The 23,916-nt window shown below is 42.6% G+C and overlaps 2 protein-coding genes across 3 annotated transcripts in view; both read right to left on the reverse strand.

Moving 5' to 3' along the window:
- Nucleotides 1–733: 733 nt before the first annotated feature.
- Nucleotides 734–3,646, reverse strand: myl2a (myosin, light chain 2a, regulatory, cardiac, slow). Its single transcript, XM_086117248.1, has 7 exons — nucleotides 3,577–3,646; nucleotides 3,068–3,160; nucleotides 1,860–1,935; nucleotides 1,463–1,567; nucleotides 1,303–1,381; nucleotides 1,167–1,215; nucleotides 734–1,097 (listed from the first exon to the last, which is right to left on the reverse strand). Exons 1-7 carry the CDS (start codon nucleotides 3,577–3,579, stop codon nucleotides 993–995), a joined length of 510 nt encoding a protein of 169 aa, XP_085973374.1. The 5' UTR covers nucleotides 3,580–3,646; the 3' UTR covers nucleotides 734–992.
- A 2,809-nt stretch (nucleotides 3,647–6,455) lies between these two features.
- Nucleotides 6,456–23,916, reverse strand: part of cita (citron rho-interacting serine/threonine kinase a) — a 32,494-nt gene continuing 15,033 nt past the window's right edge. Inside the window, exons 20-50 of one of the 2 annotated variants that reach the window (XM_086117247.1) lie at nucleotides 23,744–23,860; nucleotides 23,025–23,134; nucleotides 22,449–22,623; nucleotides 21,521–21,718; nucleotides 21,230–21,283; nucleotides 20,637–20,834; nucleotides 20,247–20,440; nucleotides 20,044–20,179; nucleotides 19,810–19,914; nucleotides 19,163–19,303; nucleotides 18,888–18,995; nucleotides 17,818–18,010; nucleotides 17,544–17,705; nucleotides 16,888–16,911; nucleotides 16,438–16,575; nucleotides 16,003–16,183; nucleotides 15,792–15,883; nucleotides 15,597–15,701; nucleotides 15,331–15,500; nucleotides 14,983–15,027; nucleotides 14,041–14,121; nucleotides 13,808–13,943; nucleotides 13,473–13,612; nucleotides 13,278–13,370; nucleotides 13,086–13,194; nucleotides 12,840–12,968; nucleotides 12,589–12,669; nucleotides 12,414–12,492; nucleotides 12,009–12,191; nucleotides 10,024–10,411; nucleotides 6,456–8,400 (exon numbers count right to left, since the gene is read on the reverse strand). In XM_086117247.1, the coding sequence (XP_085973373.1) occupies nucleotides 8,377–8,400; nucleotides 10,024–10,411; nucleotides 12,009–12,191; nucleotides 12,414–12,492; nucleotides 12,589–12,669; nucleotides 12,840–12,968; nucleotides 13,086–13,194; nucleotides 13,278–13,370; nucleotides 13,473–13,612; nucleotides 13,808–13,943; nucleotides 14,041–14,121; nucleotides 14,983–15,027; nucleotides 15,331–15,500; nucleotides 15,597–15,701; nucleotides 15,792–15,883; nucleotides 16,003–16,183; nucleotides 16,438–16,575; nucleotides 16,888–16,911; nucleotides 17,544–17,705; nucleotides 17,818–18,010; nucleotides 18,888–18,995; nucleotides 19,163–19,303; nucleotides 19,810–19,914; nucleotides 20,044–20,179; nucleotides 20,247–20,440; nucleotides 20,637–20,834; nucleotides 21,230–21,283; nucleotides 21,521–21,718; nucleotides 22,449–22,623; nucleotides 23,025–23,134; nucleotides 23,744–23,860 (4,089 nt within the window). In that variant the 3' untranslated portion in view covers nucleotides 6,456–8,376. The remainder of the gene's footprint in view (nucleotides 8,401–10,023; nucleotides 10,412–12,008; nucleotides 12,192–12,413; nucleotides 12,493–12,588; nucleotides 12,670–12,839; nucleotides 12,969–13,085; nucleotides 13,195–13,277; nucleotides 13,371–13,472; nucleotides 13,613–13,807; nucleotides 13,944–14,040; nucleotides 14,122–14,982; nucleotides 15,028–15,330; nucleotides 15,501–15,596; nucleotides 15,702–15,791; nucleotides 15,884–16,002; nucleotides 16,184–16,437; nucleotides 16,576–16,887; nucleotides 16,912–17,543; nucleotides 17,706–17,817; nucleotides 18,011–18,887; nucleotides 18,996–19,162; nucleotides 19,304–19,809; nucleotides 19,915–20,043; nucleotides 20,180–20,246; nucleotides 20,441–20,636; nucleotides 20,835–21,229; nucleotides 21,284–21,520; nucleotides 21,719–22,448; nucleotides 22,624–23,024; nucleotides 23,135–23,743; nucleotides 23,861–23,916) is intronic. The other variant, XM_086117246.1, reaches the window with a different exon arrangement.

Consider the following 23,916-nt stretch of genomic DNA (forward strand, 5'->3'; position numbering starts at 1 on the left):
AAAAATAAAAACGATTTTTTTTTCGAAAACCTAATGAAAAGTAACTGAATTATAAAAACAAAACTCAAAACAAAGTAAAAACTGACTACAATAGAAAATGTTTGGTTCTGGCATCGCGGAATCGCCTTATAAACACCCGTGTCGTGGCTCTGAAACTACCCTAGAAGTTCGAAAAAGAACAACGTGAGGAAAAAGAAAAAAAACATCCTTTAAAAATGCACTTTCTTTTTGAGTATGGCAGGTAAAGGGTGACACGGATGAGTGGGTGGTATCCCATTGTGAGATTTTGCACCCGTGCTCTTAGTATAACGTTACCCTCCTCACATCACTGCACTAAAATAACAACAGGCTTTTGTCTCGCCAAAGCCCCTCTGCGTCAGGAGACGGATATTTTGATGCCAGCATGTAACACACACACACACACACATAAGCACACAATGTCAATGAAGGCATGAAGGTTTCATCTTGATCTCTGTGGAATTTCTCCAACCCCACGCACATTCACTACCTAACATGGTGTGAAACTGGTAGCGGCAATAACCTTGTGGCCCTGAATTTATCCCATCAATGTGTATGGCAAAATTTAGAAAGAATTGACAGAAAAAAAGTGGGCCACTTTATTGCAAAGCTGCTAAAATGTTATTATTAATGAAGTATTCCTCCATAGTCCTTTCAAATTCTTCCGGTGTCCAGCTCACTTTTTCCACATTTCAAGAGACAGATTCAGAAACGATTTCTCTGAAAACTTTTATTTGACAAACAACCACCGGCTGGATGGATATTTTCATTGTAAGCAATAAAAAGGAGAAATATATGTGGCTAATCGGAAATGCATGTTAACGGTTGTTGTCGGGGGGGATCAGTCCGTTCTTGTGTCGCTCTTATCTTGAACCTTTTCCGTGAGCTTGTAGCACAGAAACGACGACAGCAGCATGGCCGCTGCATGAATGAATCACAGTCCGTTTCTCTCCACGTGTCCCCGCACAGGACATTCACTCCTGGTCCTTCTCCTCGCCGTGGGTGATGATGTGCACCAGGTTCTTGTAGTCCAGGTTGCCTGCCACATCTGGAGGGAAGGCAGCGAACATCTGCTCCATCTACGGTACACAAAAGAACACATTTTCATCCCGCTCCTTCCCCTGTCGCAACGTGGACCGGCGGGTTACCTCTTCGGGGGTGAACCGGTCGGCTTGTGTTGTCAGCATCTGTGTCACACTGTGGACAGCGGAGACATGAAGCAATGCACTTTTTTCCCCCTATTGTGTACCATAGATGCATATGAGTTTATCAGTCAGCACTTACTAGTCCTTCCTCAGCACTCCTTTTCCCTCAGGGTCAAACACTTTGAACGCATTGAGAATGGTCTCTTCTGGATCAGCGCCTTCCCACGTGGACGGACACACACACAGAGTGGTTAGAGTCAATTTGACATGCATGTTCTTTTTTTTAAATAAATCGCTACCTTTCAGTTTCTCCCCAAACATAGTAAGAAAAACGGTAAAGTTGATTGGGCCCGGAGCTTCTTTGAGCATCTCATCGAGCTCTTCCTGTTTCACATTCAGGCGACCTATAGGAGCAAACACAAGGACACTTAAGTAGATATTGTATAATAATTTACTTTGTTACTTATCATTTATCTCTGTTAATTATAATATTTGTAAAGTTGTGTTTATTATCAGAACGATCAGGTTTTGCTGCTTTACGGTGAGGTGTGTGGCATCCATTTTGGCTTAGATGACTAAATTGGTCTCCCTGACCGATGAAAAGCTATCATATCATGTTTTGTTTGTGTGTGTGTGTGTGTGTGTGTGTGTTTAAATCTTAACACATCACCAAAGGGATAAAGTGTGTAAACGCACCGACCGCTGCAAAAGTGTCCCTCAGGTCATTCTTGTCGATGAAGCCGTCTCTGTTCTGGTCCATGATGGTAAACGCCTGAGGTGCACACACACACACACACACACACACACACACACACACACACACACACACACACACACACACACACACACGAGATTGTTGAAAAAAAAACGAAACACACGATGATCTCCATCATGGTCCACGGCTGTTGAGGTCTGAAGCCCAGGGGATGGGGTTTAAATTTGGCATGCACCACATGAGAAGCATTTCTTGTGCAACCTAATCGCCGATGACACCCGTCTGAATATTTGGCCGAGCGCATGCCAGCAGCGAGCTGCTGTTAAGGCTGGGATGGACTGAAATGCCGACAGGTGTTTGTGGGCCAAACACGGCAGGGGCGGAGCTACGTGGTGATCAGGGGACTCTCAGGCCACCCCTCATCTAGGGGAAAATTGTGATACTTGTGACTTTTCCATCATTTTTACATGGGTTTAGTATTCTTGGATCCCTTGATACTCTGCCATAATTCATTGAGATGAATTGCATTAAAAAAAAAAAAACAATCTTACAATTGATCTAATTGCAAACTCTAAAAGAATCGGTCTTAAGTAAAGAACCTTTGATTCATGCGGTAAGTTAAAATCATGACCCTCATACCAGGTAAACAACGTGGCTGAGAAGCCATTGTTTATCATTGCTTATGACAATTGATCACACTGATTGGCTATTAGCTAACAAATGAGACGCATGAGATAGAAGTAGACTATGCAATGGTAGACAAAAGAAAAGTCACAGCAAATAATATGCCATTATCGAGTAAATTAAGCAAAGCAAAATGTTGCTCTTGATTTAAGACTTGATCCTGCTTGTTTTATGAGTGTTGAACAATTTTATTTCGTGAAACCCTGACTGGAGATAGTATGATAAACAATGAGTTCTCGGTTACAGGGGGTTTACAAGCATGCAAAAGTACTTGTGTGTCAAGCTGCACGCCCTGCTGACAAATTTCAGATTATGTCCTTGAACTATGGACTTGACCCGATATGACAAAGACGGTCAAATGTGGTCATCCAACTTGGTGAGGTAATATATTCATATAACACTTCTTTCCACAAAGCGGGAAAGTAATTTTAAGGATCCATGTGTGACAGAGGCGTAATCTTTTCGATTCACCCCATTGGTTTCAGGTTGTGCAGTTTAAACTCACCTCCTTGAATTCCTGAATCTGGGCCTGCTCAAACATGGAGAACACGTTGGAATTGGCTCCCTCTCCTGTTCTCTTCTTGGGTTTTTTGGGCGGCTGTGGATCAAAGGTAAGGAATTCATGATGATGAATATCATGACCTCGGCTAGAGGCACGATGCATCCCGCATTGGTCGCCAGGCTCATTGTAAGGCATAATATTATCATCATGCTTGTTATTGTAGAAATCAGCCCAAAATACTTTTTCATGAAGCATTTTTTTTTACTGCAGTGAATAATATGAAATAATACATATACCCTGGCAATGATGCCTTTAAGATAATGTGACTTGAAAGCAATTTTAGGGTGATAAAAAGGTAGCAATATATCGCCCAAAAGCATTATGCCTAATAGTCATTTTTGAGCAACCCCCACCCATAAAATGGCATGCGGTTCAATTTGAGAAGGAAACATAAAAGTCTGCGCACTTCAAGGCAGCATCTCTTGTCTCGTAACACACACAGTGTGACTTACCATGGTTGAGCAGCTGGGAGGTGAGAGCAACAATGATCCAGTGAACAATGAAGAGAAGGTGGGTGGCCTTTTGTAGCCTCCCAGCTGTCATCTCCACTGGATGATATTTATAAACGATGTCCACTTTAGGAAGTGACAGGTAAACGATGCTTCGACGCGCTTTGTCGGCCACATACTATTTCATGTGCCCTCTTCCCTTGAGCACACAAACACACACGTACAGGCACCGCCGCAAAATTTGCTTTTGTCACTGTTAGCAGAGAGCTGAATAACATGATTAGAATAACCAAAGCAGACCCAAGGTTAAAGTCTCACCCTCTGTGTCCACGGAACACTGGCTTTACGATGTCATCTGTGACTGTTATGCATGTATTTGTTTCGCAGAATCATTTGCCGTGGACACAATCTGCCACTGCATTCAGTAAACTCAATATATTTTGTGGATGATGTTGGTTCATTTTAGAGCCCGCTCTTACCACCCAGATGGGCCAAATGCAATTGGAAGTAAGATAAAATTGGGTTTAAGTGCATTCCGACACATTTATTAGATGTCAAAGCTCCAATGTATTGTTGTATGGATGACAGTAACAAAACAATAAGCTTGAGGGAGTGTTTTGGTTTAAAAAAATAAATAAAAATAAACTTTGGTTCTGCTTGCCAACAAATATTTACCCAGTTGGAAAGCTCGTTTGTTTCCATCTTAAATGATGCCCCATTTTTAGACGAGTTGTTGAGAAGAGGAATGGCATCCTGTAGCAGTGTGTGCCCACTGCCCAGGCTACTGAACAGCACGAGAAAGAGGCGCCAGCCTATTGTGCGAGTGTTTGGTTCATCCGCACTCCAGTGACGGACTCGGTCGTTTGTTCGAAGACTATCCTGTTTTCTTCTTTTTTTACAGAAGACCTCATGCATTCCATACATGAAAGAACACCAAACAAGAGCCAAGACCCCCAAAAAGCTGTTTGTCACAGACAGTGACGATTTGGCACATTTTACATGTTCATTTGTGCTCCGCATGCTAGATATACTTACCACCAACGCATACTTGCGGCTCAGCACCCATGGATTTACATATTTATTTAAAAACAATTTTAAACTGGGCTCCTCTCTTCCAGGAGCATAGTTTGGGGCTGTTTGTCCCCCCGCCCTTTCTTGTTTTTCTTTTTCGTCTGAGAAATCGGGGCGCATTTCGGCAACCTGTCAGGCTTCACGTTCTTTCTCCCCCTGTTGGTGATTGGTTTTTTTTTTAATGTCTCTTGGACAGCTTGTACTTGTTAATGGCATTTTGTTGCTCTGTTCTCGTGAAATGTAATGGCAATATGATCTCATTCCATTCTTTCTTGTATTTTTGCTGTGTTATGTTCAAACTGCTCTGACAGTGGCTTAATTTTTAGGGCTTTCAGAGTTAACTACCGTATTGGCCCGAATATAAGACGGCCCTGATTATAAGACGACCCCTCTTTTTCAAGACTCAAGTTTGAAAAAAGACTTTTTGAACACCAAATTAATTTTTGTACAGAAAATAATTACAGTACATCTGAAACAAATGATTATAACAATATATTTGAGAGAAAAAGCATGTTAGTTTGCCTCGTTCAAATCTAAAGTGCAATCACATTCGTAAATGAATGGCTTCTGATGTTTGAAATGTAAATTACATCATAACTTCTCCTCAGCTGCTGGTTAACCTGGCTGATCTTCGACCCGCTTTTCTCCAGATTGTCACTACGTTTCTCCATTTTCTGTTGTCTCTTCTATTATTTTCTTCTCGTTTCCTTCTTACCACTATTTTTTATTTTTCTTCTTCGCGCTACCGCTATTTTTATTCTTCGTGGCAGGGGTTCACTTTGGCCTGGGGAATCAAGTTCAGCATTCGCTTCAATGATATCTGGCGCCATCTAGCGTCGTGAATGGGTACAATGTCTAGACCCCGAATATAAGACGACCCCCACTTTTTCAGTCTTATTTCAATGCAAAAAACACCGTCTTATATTCGAGTCAATACGGTATATTATTTAGTGCAACGGTACTAGTTGGAAAAAAAATTGAAAACCACTGGATTTGGAAACCCCAGAACAGAACAAGACAACAGACGCATGAGACACATGCTCGCTGTCACCAACGAGCTCTGCGACATCACAAGTAGCCGTTCAAATATGTGCAGCTAAATAAACACATCCTTACAATGTGAGCACGCTTCATTAACAGGTCCTCTCAGATTGAGTCAAGGTTCCCAGGTCAAGAAAAGTGACAGTGTGTGAGAATGAGCCAGGATGACGAGTTGACACCACGTGTGCGCGAGCTATATCGAGAGAGGCGCTCCCGCCAGTCGCTGTCAAATAAAACGCAGTTTGATGGCCTCGCGGCAGATGTCAGGGGTGTCATATCGCAAGCATAATGTGAACAGCCAGGTCACAGTTATTGTTACCCGAAGGAGACTGGGGGGGAGGGGTTGGGGGGGGGGTACATGCTATTGTTGAAAGCAGCCCCTCCCTTTGTGATTTGTGAGCAGCCAAAGCAGCTACTGTGGCTGGAATGACGGGCCATTGTATCCCTGCAGGCTGAGCAGTGGGATGTACGCGTGTGCCTAAAAATAGAACGACCTCTTCAAACTTAATGGACGTGGACAAACGGTAACATCACTGCCGGCCATTAAAGCCTTGAGACGATCAAGGAAGCCCAAGCGAGGCAATGTAGGAAATATGCACACAAATGTTCAAAGTCCATACATCCATTTTCCAATCCGCTTTCTCCTCACAAGGTTCGCAGGGGGTGTGCTGGAGCCTATCCCAGCTGTCTTCATTCGGGCAGTAGGCGGGGGACACCCTGAACCAGTCACCAGCCAATCGCAGGGCACACACAGACGAACAACCATCATGTTCAAAGTCAATGGATATATTTAATATTGTGACCAAATCTCCACAGGGAACTGGAATAAAACATTGGTTGTTAGCAAACATCGATATCATATCCAGCATCGAAGCAGTGAAATGAAATGTACAACCTAAGAGTATAAAAATAAAACAAGGATGGGTAAACAACTGGTTTTTAAACAGTGAAACCCCGGACGTCCTGCATATGGGAATTCACTACATTATTCGTTTCGGTACTCAGGCCATAGCAATAGCAGTAGTTGATGCGATAAAAGTATTGCTTTGGGGGTCATCACGGAACTATGTTGCAGTTGAGGAGTTTTATTTACACATAAGTCCTGTTTTTTAGGAGGAGGTTGGGGTGTCTGTTGTGTACTTTTGTTATGCCTGGCAGGGCTCCGTCCAATCCCACGTATATAACGGGGCTTCACTGTATTCTGATCAGCAGGAAATGTGTGCATTTGGGTTCATTAATTGCTTAAAAAACCTTTTCAACCAAATGGATCAACTTCAATACATTCAAGGAAGCTTGTACATTGAAAACTATCAAAGCGTCATGAAGTTGAGAAGTCTTCATGTTCAGTGATTGACTCTTGTCAAAACACAAAAAATACAGCATCTATTTTGTGTCAACACAATGTAACTTATGTCACAGGTCACATTAGGATTTACACAAATCAAAACGAAGCACAACAAAGAATCCGAAATCGATTTCATTTGAGTGCTAAACTGGCATTTTACACAATCAGGACTGCCTTTAAAAACACAGAACTCAGAATGTGAAACGGTGTTGTTTTTTTTCCCCTCGTCATTTGCTGAATGATGGAATTTAAACAGAAACCAAACGAGGCAGAAGCAGAGGAAAATACACAAGTTGACTCCAAACTAGAGTGAACCAAATTATTTTCAGCCACTACTTTCACCAATTTGGATTTCATCGACGGGATGGGAGAGTCCAACAATGCTGCTTTCATCTCTCTCTTTTTTTTTTGGAATGGAGGCTTGCCATTGACAAATAGAGGCACTACACTAGTCAGAGCCAGAATGCAATCACTCACCTTTAGAGACATTTGCACATATTAAAAGAATACTCATTAGACATTCAAGAGAACATCACTTTTTTTCCTTTAACAAAAATAGACATGGCTTATCCAGCCTTGAAATTCCTTCTCAATATATATTTATATATATGTATAGAAAATTATGTCTTGTCTATTTACAGTCAGATAGCATTCTGAAGGATTAGAAAGGTCCTGCTGCACGGCATTGCGGCTAGCGCACTTTTTTTTTTAATTCTCACCTATCCCCAGGAAGACAAGCCTCTGCTTTGCGGCTTTATTGACTTAGTTCAGATTTTTTTGTTTGTTTGTTTTTGTTTTTTTAAATACACGGCTTCACTAACCTAGTACCAATATGACAAAGTCAAACAGAAAATTAGTAGAGAATGATTGTAAGGAGCTCTTAATGATTATGTGTTGACAGTCGCAGATGCTCCGAAAAACGAAATGCTACGGAGGCCGTGACAGAGCTTGTGTGTTTTTTTTCTTCTTTCGACCTGTAACTGGTTCTGTTAATATTTCGGCAATCCACGTGAGTTTGCATTGCTACAGCTGAGCTTTTCGAGCATAATTGCATTAAGTTTAGTTTCTTTTCCTTTAAAGGTCATTGAACTGAAAGGTAGAGCTACCCCAAAACACCCTGCTTGAAAAGTTGTTCGGATAGCATTTTGGACATCGGTTTATTCCCCGAACAATGGCCTCTTATTTCCGAAAGCTAATTGTTGTTTCTTGGGTGGGGTTGCCTACTTGGATGCCAATCAAAACAACTGTGTGGCAGTGTTTCCTTGTGACTTGGTGACATTCTCTCTGATTTGGTCCTCTTCTGCCTTTCCTGAAGAAGGACCTCCTCGCTGTCGGAGAAGAGGCTCCTAAACAGACGACTGGTCCCATACCTGTCCAACAGAGTCAAGAGAAAATATTAGCAATATAGTTACGGAACCCATTCTCATCTGGTCAACCTCCAATTTGTTCAGATTCTAAAGCTATTTTGTTTTTAAACCATGAGAAATGACGGAAATGACCCCAGCCTCTGCTGTGGAACACTGCAGCTCCTCCAGCGTTACCTTCGAGCTCTGTGCTGCCGCTCTGATTCAAGTTTTGTTGGGCAGCTGTCACGTGGCCTTACATGAAACGGGTGTGTCCACTAAAAGATCACTTTGAACACTTTCAGACCGCCCACAAATAGATTTCACGATGTAACTTTTGAAGGTAATGGGTGGCATCAGTGCTCTTTAGGGAGCCACCCATTAACAAAGGGATGAATATGCATATTTGCAAATGCCAAATTTTTATTCAACACATTTTCTCATATATCCATCCATCCATTTTCCAATCTGCTTTATCCTCACAAGTCCCAAAATTTAAATTAAAGGTTGTAATGTAACTAAATAGGTTTAAAAAAATCCAAGGGTGTGAATACTTTTGCAAAGAACCGTGTATTCTCACAACATAACTGTACGTACTACAGTTGCGCAATAATGAGGATTCTGGTGGTATGAAATCCAATTTGTATGACCCCGAGTATAGTTTGTCTTGAGATTGTTAGTAATAAATGAAAACCATTAGTGAACAACAACAACCACAGACACGCATTTTGGTACCTTCGTTTCTTCACAGTTGGACACAGGACGCGAAGCAGTAAATAATCTCGAGTTTTTGGCTGATACACACGGGTGCTTTCTTGCAAACACGAGAAGACTATTCATAAATATTCATCGTAAATACCAAGCTGCCGCCAGGAGACAGATTAAATTAGCATAAATACTGGAAAGAGCTTCTGGCTCATTCCAAAAGACTGCAAAGAAGCCACTTTTAAAGAACGTTCTTCATCATGTTTACTCTGCATTGACTCAATATTGTCATTGTGCCACTGTCCACCCACCATCACTCCGAGTGAAAATAGATTCTTAACAGCACCTGAAGTCAAACAGAAACGTCTACAACTGCCATGATTTGCAACCACTGCGCCATTAACTTTCGGGTGCTGCGAGAGCTCAAGCGATATGTAAATGGAAATGTATTGATGGGGTAATAGTTACCACAAATAATGTACAGTATCTTGGTTTACCGATGCCAATAGTGACGAGCAGCACAATGAAATGCTCTTCCGCAAGGTGGCAGAAGGTACCATTAACCTGTGTATCAACCTGTTGCCATTCCGTCAACAGTGTTCAACTAACAGGCCCAGGGCTCACGCAGAGACGGTAGATTTTGTGAGCAAATTGACATTGAGATGCTCGTTATTTCAGGGAAGGGATTTTTTTTTCCTGGTGGTGTCCGATATTTTCCTAATGCAAAAAAATAAATAAAAGTGCCGTGTCTCATGAAAATTCGAATGAGTTCACTCATTCAATGACAAGGATGTTTTTGATGTTTTAAAAAAAATTTTTTTTAGGGGGGTTAGATTCCAGGCATTCAAAGCAAGGTACCTCTTTATGTATAATTTTTTTTTCTCCACATGGTATGATAAAGGAAATGAAAATGGGCCGGGACTGAATTTAAAGCGATCAACTGACCTTGGGAACGGGGTTGATGGGCGTGCGTCCAGAACCAGTATGAAGCCTCTGGCGCTCCTCGAATCGACCCGGTGACCTCTCCCTGCGCACATCCATCACACGCCCCGGGGAGCGCTCCATTCGGGGGTCGGCCATGGCCCTTGCCGGGGAGCGCTCTAATCGAGGGTCGGCCATGGCTCTGCCGGGAGATGCGATGATCCGGTTCTCCAGCATCCTGCCGGGAGACTTTTCTCTCTCCAGAGGACGGCTGGGGGACTTGTCACGCCGAAACTCGGTGCGGGCCTCTCGGTAGCGGTGGGGTGTGCCAGGCTCCCCGTGGACAAGGGGGTTGCCTGCCAGCCTTTTGGAGATGTGTTCGTTGTAGGAAGGAGGCCCGCGTTTGTTAGGGCTGTCAGGGAGAAGGAGGAAAGGAACAAAAGGAAGCGTGCCCTGGGTGACGAGTCAAGGCTACCAATTCTACAGAAAAACGGAATGCTTTGTGTTCTACTCGGCAGATGTTGTAAAGGGAAACGGAATAACTCATCCACCGCTTTGTGGTAGTGCTCCACGAGGGGACATTTTATGAAAAATGTACTTTTTCATCACTTGTATTTAGGTTTCTGTGGAATGCCTGCCCACTAATAAATCGTGGAATTTGCATAAAGATTTTATGTGTCTGTGAGCTGTTCTGCACTTTCCCCACTAGTGTAGCATAAATATAAAAAGTCTACACACCCCTCTTCAAATGCCAGGTTTCTGTGACATTTAAAAAATACATATTTTTGAGAGGGGAAGTAAAACTAAAATTAATCATTTCGATCTATTCGTAAACTGTAATTGCCCACATCCTCTCAGCAGTAATTATTCTGTGGTTTCTGTCTCAATCCCTCTCATGTGATATTGCCCAATTGTTATTAAGCTGTTTTTAGCAATAAACAAAAAGAATCAAACAATCGGTTAATAAACAGTAATCAGGGAAAAACGGTTATGTAATACGCTTAAATGCAAAACTCGTCTCTAAAAAAGTCTCAAAAATCTATTTGTTTGGCAATGCAGGACTCAGGTTGCTAAACTGAATCAAAGATACAATACAAATGGCTTTGGAATGTAGCAGATAAGCTCCGGGCAGACATCAAAGCCCATTTTCGACATCAGCACATTTTTTTCCCAGTGCTAACTTCATCAAAAGCGCAAGCACCCATCCACCCATTTTCTACTGCAGATCCTGTTCAGTGACAGGGAAGCTGGATCTTATACTAGCTGACTGTGGGCAAAAGGCAAACTGGTCCGGACTGGTTGCCAGTCGAGTGCAGGCCACACAGTGACCACTCGCATTCACAACAACATGCATGCCTACATTCACTGAGCGGGACTTAATCCCACGCTAGCTGCAAGTCAGCCGAGTGTACCACTACGCACTATGTTTGACTCCTCAAAAGCAAGCATCATGTTGTAATAGACCACAATCACATGACGTAAAATCCCAAATGTAGTCTTTATTAACTCCCCTTCAACATTTACATGTTTAAATTATCTCATGATTTATTACATATAAAAAATGATCTCTTCCTCCTGCAAAACAAAAGAAAATGCAGCTCTCACTGATAAAAAAAAAAAAAAATTTAATACGAAGGCCAAACTTAACCATCACCAACTGTGTAGGCCAAGCTGTGCCCTGCCGTGCCAGCTCCACTAGTGGTGTCAGCAGACCAACCCTCACCAACAAGAAGTGAATGACAAACGCCACACCCAAAACAAGAGACTGACTAAAGATAATTTTTTTTCCTTCGACAATCAAAAGATCTCCCTGATAGATAAATTAAATGTTTTTTTCCCTCCCGTCAGATTAAACAAATACCAACATCTAGCTTGAAGCTGAAGTGGCTCAATCAATCACAAAAATTTATTTGGAATCAGGACATTGCATCATTTGCACATATACAAAACGCTGGAGGAGGAAAAAAATGTGCAGTCCATACCCTGAGTGAAAACAAAGGCGACCTCACCTGCGTCCAGAGCCACAATGTTGCAAGTCTCCTCCGCCATCCTGGTTCTGAATCAAGTTGCCCTTACAGCAAATTACTCTCAGTTTGTTCTGATATGATGACGCCAAGTAAATGGCGCCGGAGGAGATAGCTGGGCCAAGGTAGCGTGGGTTTGGGATGTCCAGGTGAGCGTATGAGTGGGACCTGAAAAGAGTTGAGAAAGAAGCTACGCACACTGGTTTTGGCAGAAATATGAAAAAATATAGTCATTCAGTGTGAGTGACTATATTTACACTTACTTACAGTAGCTAAACCTGAATACAATACTTCATAGCATTCAATGGTTTCGCCTATGTACTGTGTGGTTGTGTGCGTTTGCCATCAACCAACAAGAAGAATCCCGTCGGTCTCTAATAATAAGCTTACCCTAAAGCAGAATGTCCCTGGATCTCAATCACATCCAGAGAGTTGAAGTAGGTCACAAAAAGGTATGGCTCTCTGTAGGCTGAAAGGTCAAACTCTCATTGAATATCACATGGCATGCTGATTTTGGAAACAGTATAGAAAATGCAATATTATAATCCAATGAAGATTCACTGACCGAATGACAGAGGCAGGCGGCTCCATTTGATATCATCAGTCCTACTCCTGCGGCCGTATGCGTCCACAAACACACCAAACTCTGCAATAAAACATTTTCTTGTCAAGTCAAAATAAATCAGCACTTCTTTTAAAGTTGGTGGGAACATTCTACGTGTCAGCAGCAGGTGCACATGAGAGAAAGTGAAGCGATTTGCTCTACTGCATTGGCATGGCGGCACCTTCGCTGGCACACAGAAAAGAACATCTCACCATGGAAACAGAGCAGGTATTCCTCCTTCTGAGGAGCCGTGGTGACCTGAATGATGGAGATGGGGAAGCTGTGGGAGGATGCAGCAAACACAGCAGAGGCTAACGTCACGTCGTTTTTATCCAGGAACTCTGCGGGGATGGACACACGCATTAGTCAAGCGGCTCAGTCAGGTTGAAGTGAACGCGCAATCGATTTAATATCAAGAGCACTCGAATGTAGACGAGAGGCCATGGCGGATGACAAACCTTCGAGCACGTACTGCTTCATTTCAATTTCATAGAATTTGTTGGTGCCGATGATAATACTGTAGCCAGTGAAGTGGATACAGCTGCAAGGCTCTGAGGTCTCAATTTCCTGTAAATCAAGTCAAAAGTTGAACATTATCACCCACGTCATTGCTAGAATTAAACATAGCTTCGGCTGTATGCGCCGCTTACCTTTCTGATACAGAACTTGTTGAGGCCTTCATTAAGCCGCAGAATTGTAATCTTATTGGGCATAGCGGCACAGATACAGATCCCATTGTCAATCTGTGAAGGAGGGGATAAAATAAAATAAAATTTTGGGAGGGGTAATGCTCATCTCTGCAAACTGATGATTTTACTCCATCTGACAAAAGTCATCTAACTGACCTTTCCAGAGGAGAATAGATGGCACCCTTTCACTGTCTCGAAGATGAAGGGGTTGAGGTCAGGTGGAGCTGGGAGATGGGATTGTGATAAAGACTGTTTCACCTTCTTGATCTCCACCAAACACAGGGCCCGATCCTCTCCTGGAACACACATTCCATACAAATGCACTTTATATTGCACGATATGAAATGCATATTGAAAGACTTAAAACATGAAGGGAAGCATGGGCATGATTAATGAAAACCTCTACGACTTGGTAATAAAGGTACTTGGGGGCTGGGGGGGGGGGGGGGGATTAGAAGAATTAACATTGGTGAATGGCTTCAATGACGAACCAGTGATCATCAACAGCTTGTCGAGCTCCCTCAGGATCTGAATCTGGAATACGGCGGTCAGGCCCGGAATGTGGGTTAAGGAGTTCTTTATGACGTTCAGCGCATACAATCCTTCCTCAGAGCCGACCAGCACAATCTAAGGTGAGTAACAAGGACGGCCGTAGTTGTAAAACCTGCAGGCGGATGGCGAAGCCGCCTAACGACAAGCTTGCACAAAATGTTTATGGCAGAACCTGGTCAGTGAGAGGCAGAGTGCAATTGATGTCCAGACGGTCGTCGCCCTCCAGCTTCAGTAAAGAGTTGCCCAGAAGTTTCTGTAAGGACAGCAAAGTACAAGATGTGAGGAGAAAAAAAATGGGGCGGGCATCAAAAGATGTTTATCAAGAATGACAGCCAGCTCTCAAACATCCCCTTCATACAGATAGAGCAAAACCCACTTAATGTTGGAGAACATGCAGCCACAGATGAGATGGTAGCCTTAACAAACAATAATGAGTCACATTTTACACATATCACCGGCATTACCAAATTCCCCTATACAATTGTAATTTATGCAAACAAATGCGGTTGTCGGGGCGCTTCCAATTTTCAGTACTTCAATTATTCATGAGACTATTTATATGTAACTGTTCCTTTGGTGAACGCAAAAGTGCCACAGCGGCACGTATAACAGCAATAGGGGGAAATGAATCATCTGGGCATGCTGCACTGCAAAGGGGACCATGACAGTTGAAGAGGTGTGGGAGGCAAGGCAACTATATGGAAATCTCCTAAAAATATCTTCATATATATTTTGGTTCGGAGCTTTGGTAGCGAATGCCAACCGAGCACAAATAGCTTTTCTTCTTTCCGAAGCACAATAAGGTGGCAAAGAAGGTGTAAGTATATTTCAGTGAAAGAGCTGAAGCAGCATGGCTCTTGCATGCGCATGCATAGCACAGCATGCTAACGGCCAAAGGTATAGAGTTCCAAACAGACCCATGCATTTGGCACAGTCTTTTTTCTGTGCACATTTGGCCACTTTAAAACAGCGACCACGGAACCATTTAACAGCCTGGTTCTGCGTTATCCTGCACAGAGCTGTGATAGTGTTCTATGCATGGACAGGTACAGCAACTACATGCTCAGCCAGTTGATCACTGAAGCCCAAGCATTCGTGCAGCTTCTTACTGTACCTGAACCAGGGGTGACAGGTTCTTCTGTCTTTTAGAAACACCTGCCTATAATGGTCCACGCAAACGCGTCGAATGGGGATACACACAGCACATAATGACATTAACAAGGACGATCAAAACACACAAAGAGAAGATGTGGTTGGTGATAACATGCAAAGAGAGAGAAAGACGGAAGAGGAGAAAGAAGAAATGAAGGCACTGGCTAATGTCGGGAGCATTTAGTAACGTTGTTTAGTAACCTTCAACCGCAACAAGCAGTACACGCTTCCCTTGAGTTCCATTACAATTTGACACGGCCATAAAACATGTATTATTCGAAATGACACAGACAAAAGGTTTAGCGCTTACGGCGTCCGAATCCCCTTTGTCTTTAGAGCCACGGCTACCAGCCAGCACAGACTCCAGTACAGCCACCCAGCGCTGTTTGTCCGGGAAACTGGGAGCCATGAAGTAGAGGGACTGGCCTGGCCAACAAGTGGTGTGGGGGTGTGACTCCAGCTTCAGAATGTAAGGGATGTCTGGAAGCAAACACACAGAAAATGTGGATCGACAAATCTCGGATAGGTGGATATACTTTCGAGTGCGGTACAATTAGCTGGCAATGAACTGCTGACCTGACTTTGCAGTGTTGATGAGCTCACAGGCTCCAACAGCTCCATGAACAGTTACCTCTCCATCAGGAAGACAAAGCTCAAACTCTTCCTCCGCATTGACACAGTCTAAAAACGACATGTCAAATTAGTTTTGCACTGCCTACTGACTTTTCTCTGATGTCTCTTTCATATCTTCGAAAAAAAAAATGTTGTGACCTTCTCTTGGCTCCGTGTCGTAGATTGATATTTTGGTTCCATCAAGAACCACATATTTCGTCTCCCAGCCCTGCTGACCACGCTTGCCATTTCTATGCAAAACACGAAAAATAATCATGATTCAAATATCAGTGCAGAACGTTATGGTTAATATCAAATTTCACATCATGGTACATTCATTGTCCATGGCCAGGAAGAGTGAACCATTAACCTTGGCTGCTTCATCCATCCCTCCAAGCGAACATGTCCACTAGCTTCCTTAACCTGTAGTCCAGGGGAGTTTGCCTTTTCTCGACATAAAGCCTCAGAGAAGTGGGTGGCATATTCAGCTGGCAGGCCACAAGTGGCTGGAAGGCATGGTGAGCATTTGGGATGGCAAAGAGTGTGGCATTCTACAGAATGACACACACACACAATTATAATTAATTATAAAGATTATTCATGGTAAATTCTGGAACCAAAAAAATGTTATTTTTTGACACTCTAACATTTTCCAAATAGGTCTGGTTACAATCCCAAAAACGTCCATGTGAGATTATGTGGTGGATGGGTTTCAAAGACGATGGTTAACAATTTTGATAAGAGTAGCCAATAAATCCCTCGCTGAAATACCACCCGTCGTTCTCTGTAAACAGAGGAGACAAACCCAGACAAGTGGCAGCCTGGCGTCCAAAATGCACAGTGTCCAAGCAGACGGCACATTTGGCAGCCCTCATGTTGAGACCCACAGTGAAGCGATGGGGAATGTTGTGGTGCATTCTCTCCTTCACGCGACGACCAAACTCTGCAATGTAAGAATATGGGGGAAAGAGCTGTCAGCAGAAATTGAGATTTTGTTATACTGGAGAGCAGCAACATCTCACAAGATTTATTTTTTCACAGTTTGCATGGTGAAAATGACAAAATAAAAAAGACATTTTATTTTGGGGGGTGAAAATACTCAGATGTTTGCGTGTGAGCCGCTGAAAATGCCACTCTGCATGCCAGTCAGAATGGAATGCATAAATGATGAAGTATGGAGGTCCAAAAAACATGAATTGAGGTGCACACCTCTTTGGAGAAGACGTAAGAAAGGAATGGGTGACTGCTAACTTACTTTCAAAGGTGACCCTCCTCTTTTCTGCAAGGAATAAGAGGAAAGAGACAGAAAGGAGATAGCAGTCTAACAATAGCTATGTGAAAGTGACACACACACACATACACACACACATTGAGGCCTGAATCACAAAGAAAGGCAATGGACTTGTCACTTGAGCAACGTGTATCTGATAGGATCAGAGCACGTCCTCTTGGTCTGTCTACTTTTTATTATATTGCTATAATAGGAGGATTCTTCAGAAGTCATTAGGAAACTTAAGAAATAGAACAGTTCAAGCAGATTGGTGCGACGAGATAAATTCGGTCCTTTCAAAAGAGAAATATCTACATACATTAAAACCAGTTTCATCCATTATCTTTCCCTTCCGAGAGAGGCCCAGGCAGGATTAACAATATCGGCTGGATAAAAGCACAGCGGCTAAAAACTGAAACAACTTTTTTTTCTTTTTAACAGGAGTTTGTGTTTCAGATTTACAAGGTGCTGAGCATAGTTATCCAACGTAATTTAGGACCTAATCCTGCCTTAGACAGACTGACAGAAGAAAGAAAGAAACAAACAAACAAAGGGCCCATTTTGTTGACAGTGATAGGATACACATGATCTTGAAGATTTATCTAACGTAGACCGAGTGTGTATATGCATGTGTGTGTCACCTTCAGGCGTGGATGTCTCCTTTGAGCGGGTTGAAGGGTTAAGCAGCCCACAAGGGTTGGGTTGATGCTCTGGGGACTTGACAATGGCCGACATGAGGATTTGATGGCGAGCCTGGGCTGGTGTGGAAGTAGCCATGTGATCCTGCGCTTTGAAATGAGCGGCTGTATTTTCAGAACAAAAATAGTCAGTAGAAGTATACATTGTGTTACGAAGAGCTTGTATGAATAACTGACTGGCACTGACTGCTACTGAACATGGACTGTTACAACGTACCCTCTTCTCTCAGGGATCGTAGCTCTATTCTCATCTTCTGAAGAGCCTCTTCCAGCTCTCCACACCTTGAGCGCTCCTTCTCTAAAGCAAGCTTCATGTCGCTGTACTGCAAGGGAACTGCCGGCTGGGGTTGAGGAGTCAATGCCCCATTAGTTGTAGTGCCTACATCTTCACGCCGTCGACCAAAAATACCCTGCTTGCAGAGGGAACATGGAGAGATGATTCGATTTATATCATGAGACAACATTTTGTCAATTGCGCTGTTCCCCTTTGTCCCCTCTACAAAAACAGAGCCTTGATCTTAGACTCAAATTAGTGATTGTCAACTGGTGGGTCACAGACAGTATTTTTATTCTGGGTTTTTCAGAACAGTATAAATGTGTACCAAATACCCACGTAAAGTATACAATATTGGGTCAGTCACTAGTCACGAGCTTCTCTGTAAATGAAGACCGTGCAGCTCAGCCTTTGGCTAGCAAACATCAGAGTTAGCAATATGCTTTTGACGGTATGTCAAACTCATTTGAAACGCCATTTAAAAATGTACATTGTTGTAAATGTATTTTCAGAGGCTATTTAAAAAAAAAAAACAAACAAACAAAAGGATTTATTGTTCTTAACTACTATAAAAGTGGGTCGTGACTTTGCAACAATAGGAAGTTGCGGGCCCAAGGGTGACAAGATGACAACTGTTGAGAACCACTGCTCGAAAGCAGACTACAAAAGCTATGAAACAGAGGCTTCCTTTAGTGGCTTTCGACTTTCGACCCAACATGAGACTGACACTGTTCTATTGTTTTCTGGCGTCTACTACTTATGTGTTAGTATCAGTAATTTGTCTTTTGTAATTGCAAAAGCTGCAGCTGTTGTGAAATGCGCTACATCGTTGTATTGTATTACATTGTAGAGTCGTAACAGCCAGGCGCCCCAATAGTTTTAGCTCACTTGTGTGCAATATACAGTACAGGGAATGTTACATTATTTTAACTGTCACCTCACTTCCATCTATGTGCTGAAGCTAATTTTAACCGTTTATTTGGATGTATGTCCATTAAATATTTATTTCTGACCTTCTTTTTCTTGGAAGGCTGGTCCATTTTGGCCTGGAGGAAGTCAATGAGTTTGGTCTGCTGTGAGATGGTGCCCTCCATCTTCACCTTCTCATGGGAATATACAGCCTGCAAAATAAAGCTGAAATGTAAAACCCTTTGAGGACTTCACTGAGAACACTTTTCTTATTTAGCTCTACATTAGATCTCCCAGGAATCATTGGAATTTCGAATATCAGTCATGAAGGTCCCCAGACAGCATCTCATTCAATTGCCAGGATATTGCAATTGAGCACCTGTATATTCTCCAGCTGGTATTCCAAATCAGTCCTCTCAGTCTTGAGCATATCGGTCTGGTCTAGTGCATCCTGTAGACCCTGGGTCAGACGGAAAATGTGGCTCTTTTGGAGATCCATCTGCTGCTGCAGCTTCCCTTGCTGTGAAAATACCATCAGACAAACTGTCATTGAAAAAAAATGTGCTAATAAAAAAAAATAACCATATATAACACCTTCCTATTCAGTGAATGTAAAGTATATCCAAACATCGTCAAATTGCAAGTTTTTGAGACATGAAAAAAATGAATCTAAAAAAAAACCATTGGGGTCTATAATCTGCCATTTCTTTTTTTTTTTTTTTAGGGAGGGAAAGAAAAATAAACAACTGCGATAATGTAACTATGGATGTGGCCGTGTTTAGAATTAACCAGTAACATTCAAATCCAAGTTAGATGGGAGTCAGCACATAGCTGCCACCATGTAATGTGGCTCTGAATAACCCCACATCAAGTTCAGCTGTTCTAATAGGCATTTCCTCACACTTTTGTAGTGCCGAATGGAGAGAAGAAGCTTAAAAATGTGTTTGATGGAACTTGTGGTGTTCTGAAATTGAAATATATTTCATTTGTGTGGACAATGTCTTGCTAATCTAATTGACTTCCTACCTCTTCCATCAGCCTCTGTTTCAACTCCCTCTCAGTTTCCAATTTCTGCTGCAAGCTGCGAGCGTTCATCTCCAGCATGGCATGCTTCTTCTCCAGGTCATTGAGCTGTGTAAACAAGAGTAATCAGCATTGGCAGAATTTTACAAAAATGACTGCATTGGATGATTATGTAATCTCACATATCTAGAAGTTACATTCAACTTGAATCTGAAATATGAATGCAGTTCAACTCACGGTATCTGACAGACTTTCAGCTTTGAGTCTCTGCTCCTTCAAGGCCTGCTGCAGTGCCAATATCTCAGCCTTGTGCTCTTTGACAGCTAGTTCGACCGCCTGGCGGGATTCTGTACTACGCTGGTCGGCCCGTAACCTGTGAAAAGCACAGTAACGAACTATTCATCACAGTCCTGATACATTCAAGACTGTTTCAACATTACCTGTTTTGTTTTTCATTATCCAGCAGTCTCTGCAGTTCCCTGGTGCGTCTTTCGGCCTGGCTCTTTTCATCCTCCAGGGCCCCTCTCCAAGCCTCCCACTGCCGCTCCTTCTCCAGCAGCTCGTCATTCAGGGACTCGAGCTCCACCACTTGCTCCTCCAGCATGCTACATGTCGTCTTCAGTGTCTCAATGTTCTAGGAACGTAAATAAAATGGCAGGTTGAGGAGACTGTCATTCACATGAATTTGGAAAAACTTGTTTGCTGGCCCGCCGACATTTCCGGTGGCAGAAAAGTCTCAGCCCCAATTTGTTTGGAATTGTCTTTCTAACTAAGAGATGGATATACTTTACACTGAAAATTGAGTTTGGTCAAACATTGGGCAACATTACTTGTTTTTGATTGTTGAGATGCATCTCACGGTCTGCCACCTCTCTCCTGAGCCGGTCCACCTCTTGGCTCAGCTGCAGTTGGTCCTCCCTCTCATCTGATGCTTCATCCAATTGCTTGGACAGGTAGAAGTTCTGGCGGTTCAACTCGGCATTCTCCTGACTCAGCTGGGTAAGTTGCTCCTCCAGGTCGGTGATCACCTGAAGCAACAAAAAGAGCTCAATGAATCTGCAGCGCTTGTGGAACAAATAATTGACCGTGACAATGAATCAAGTGATATGACTGATACTCCAAGATTCCACTCCCAAAAAGTTTCACCTTGGTATTTTTGATCAAATAAAGTCTTTCATAAACCTAACGCATGTAAACTCCACATAGGAATCCCGAGGAAAACCTCAGAAATGTGAGGCAGACATGCTAGCCTCTCTGCTACCCATTTTAACTCATTCAGTACCAGCCAATTCTGGACAGAGTCTGAAAAGACGTTTGAAAAAACGTCTTTGGGAGTGAATTGGTTAATGACATATAGAGCCATCCATCCATCCATGAAGATATGAAAGATATTTCACTTCCCGTGATATAAATCAGCACTTACTGAACAGCTGTCTCTGAGGGCATCAAACTTCTGTTGAATTTCATCTCTGTGATTCTATGAAAACAGGAAAATGTGGATCAAAATTTAGGAACGACAAACACAATGTAACAGTCAATTTATTAAAAAGGTAAAAAAAAAATTTTTTTTTTTTAACTTGTTGACTCTCTTTATGTTGCGCATATGGTGAATGATGCTCCTGCTTTTAAATGTACGTCCTGTATTGCCTGAATTTGCATGCGTACCGTCACATGGTAATGGCAGTCATTTGTTCACTTGCACTTGCCGTCTTACCCTCAAGGCGGTGATCTCCTCCTCAGCCTCAGCAGTGGTTTCCTCCAACTCAGTCTTTGCTTGCTGCAGCTGGCTCTCCAAGGCAAGACGAGCTGCCTGCAGGCTGCTTATCTGGGACTCGCGCTCTTGGAGAGAGAGCGTCAACTCGGACACCTGTCTCTTGATCTCCAGCTTTTCCTCTTCATGTTCTAAGCCCATCTGGAAAGGCAACAGGACAGTGGTAAATGTGTGTTTACTGCGGTGTCACAATGACCTGAAAAGGAATATATTAGCATATAATATCACCATTTGTTGGTGCAGAGTACCAGATGGTAGATTTTGTAAAACACAAACAACAGTTTGACAAACAACTCAATCTCAAAACTTGGGTAACAGCGGTTACCTAAACCTAAATTCTAGAAATGAAAGTAACATTTCAAGTTTTCAACACCAGCTTTCCGTGACGACACGTTAAAAAAAAAATTTGATGAAATGAGTATCAGATTTTATGATGGACCATTTGTAAAATATGCATGTGTATGAGACATCGGACAGCAATGGTGTGTTGGCATGTGAGGTCAGCTATGAGTAGCACACTTTGCATCAATTCTCAGTAGGTAAAAAAGCAACACTCGGCCAACAGATTGTCTGCAGTAATATGGAAAAGGGGTGCAGAAGGAGTGTGTGCTAAAGTGGTTTATTTTGAATTTGGTGAAATGTTACGAATGGGTGAAAACTAGTCTTTGATTCTCACTGAAACTGAGCACTAATCTGTAGTCCTACCGTATATTAATTCATCTAAAAAGACTATCAGCTCAGTGGCCGATCAACCGCCTTAATCCGCTTTGTGGACAGTAAGACTGTAATGCAATGCTGCATCGAGAGATGGCTAAAGAACATTACTTAATCCCGAGCAGAAAGATTTTGTTTCTGTTTGCCATTGGCTCACCTCCCGTAGCCTACTCTCCAGCTCCAGTAGACGGGTCCTTTTGGTCTGCTCCTGCTGACTGATTTTCTCGAGATGTTCCTCCAGTTTGGCATTCTGAGCCTCCAGCTTCCCAGCCTGAGACTCCAAATAGAACTTTTGCTGTCGCAGCTCTGAGATCATCTCCTCCTGGGCTTTCCTAATCAGGCAAAACCAAACAGACAAAAATAAATAAAATGTAAAAAAAATATATGGATCTCCTGTCCTGTTTGTTTAAAAACAGAGGGGCCTGTGTTACATCTTCAACAAGAGTGAAATTAACAGTGGTATGATAAAAAAACACCTTTCTGCTAAAATAATGTGATATTGTAATGTATTCATTCAAATAAATACAAAACATTTATTCAAAGATTAGTTCAGTGACATTTGCTCTGTGTAGCGTCATGAGCCACCCCGAATCATTAAAAGGAGCCATCAGCCATGGTGCAAAAAGATTTAAATGTACACTAATGAACCCGTTGGAGGCGGGAAGAGATGGTGTCAGTGTGGGTGGGGACCCTCATGAAAGCACAATGTGGGTACAAGGGCTTGTTAGCGCACATATTCTTCTGGGTGTAGATGCTGCTGTTAGCAGCCAGCTTGTTAGCCTCTGACAGCTCAGCGATGCGCTGCTCCAGGTTCTTCATCTTTGAATCCATGGCGTTAATGGTCTGCAGAAAGAGAGGCCGCACAGTGTGACGGTGCAAATAACATAAAAACTCCAGGCGTACACAATCATGCAAGTTTTGGCATGCACAAATTTTAGGGGGGTACAGGGGGGGGGGGGGGGGGGACAGAAGGTTTCACTCTAGTAAAATCCTCTTAGCTTCCCTCAAAAGTGTTGCTTGAATCTTCTACTGTCAATGTCAGAAGATGAAAAGCTTCTTAACTGCCTCAATTCTACCACATTAACCAGATTAGGATTTGAGCCCAGACTTTACAGTGCAAAATGATGTACAGTACAATTTAATCGTTCTTCAAAGTGCTCATTCCAATATACCCAAACCACTGTGATGCATTGTGCATGGAAAGAAAGGAAAAGATGGAGTAACGCTGTCAATTTTGAAAGATGCAAGTTCATAAACTTCCCCACATAAACATTCAAAATGTACACTGAATACATGACAGCCTTCTTGTTCTATTATTTACAGGAGTTACAATTATTTATGGAGACTGAAACTGAACAATACACATTTGCTTTACCTGCATCTGAATGTAGAGTGTGAATTTAAGGGCGGTTCTCAATGTGACAATTTTAAGTTCATTGCCATTTTTCTTACTGCTTTCTGCTCGCTGAGAAGTTTGCTGTTCTCTCTTGACTCCTCCTCCTGCTGCGCTCTCCGGGCTTCTAGGCTCTCCTTGTCAGCTAGGTCCACCTTCATTTGGGCTTCCAGAACCTTGATGAGACAGAGCCAGCGAATGCACGTCATGGGGTCTAGCTTTTGTTGAAAGT

This window comes from Hippocampus guttulatus, chromosome 8 (genome assembly GCF_054856545.1).
Source record: "Hippocampus guttulatus isolate MCC_2025c chromosome 8, RoL_Hgut_1.0, whole genome shotgun sequence".
Taxonomy (NCBI): Eukaryota; Metazoa; Chordata; class Actinopteri; order Syngnathiformes; family Syngnathidae; genus Hippocampus; species Hippocampus guttulatus.

Bases quoted from the DNA above. Each gene is read 5' to 3' on its own strand.
- myl2a (XM_086117248.1), bottom strand. The intron at 1,936-3,067 runs GTGAGTTTAAAC...TGTGCACCTCAG, and splicing joins AGATTCAGGAATTCAAGGAG to GCGTTTACCATCATGGACCA. The intron at 1,216-1,302 runs GTAAGTGCTGAC...CGCTGTCCACAG, and splicing joins GGAGTGCTGAGGAAGGACTA to TGTGACACAGATGCTGACAA.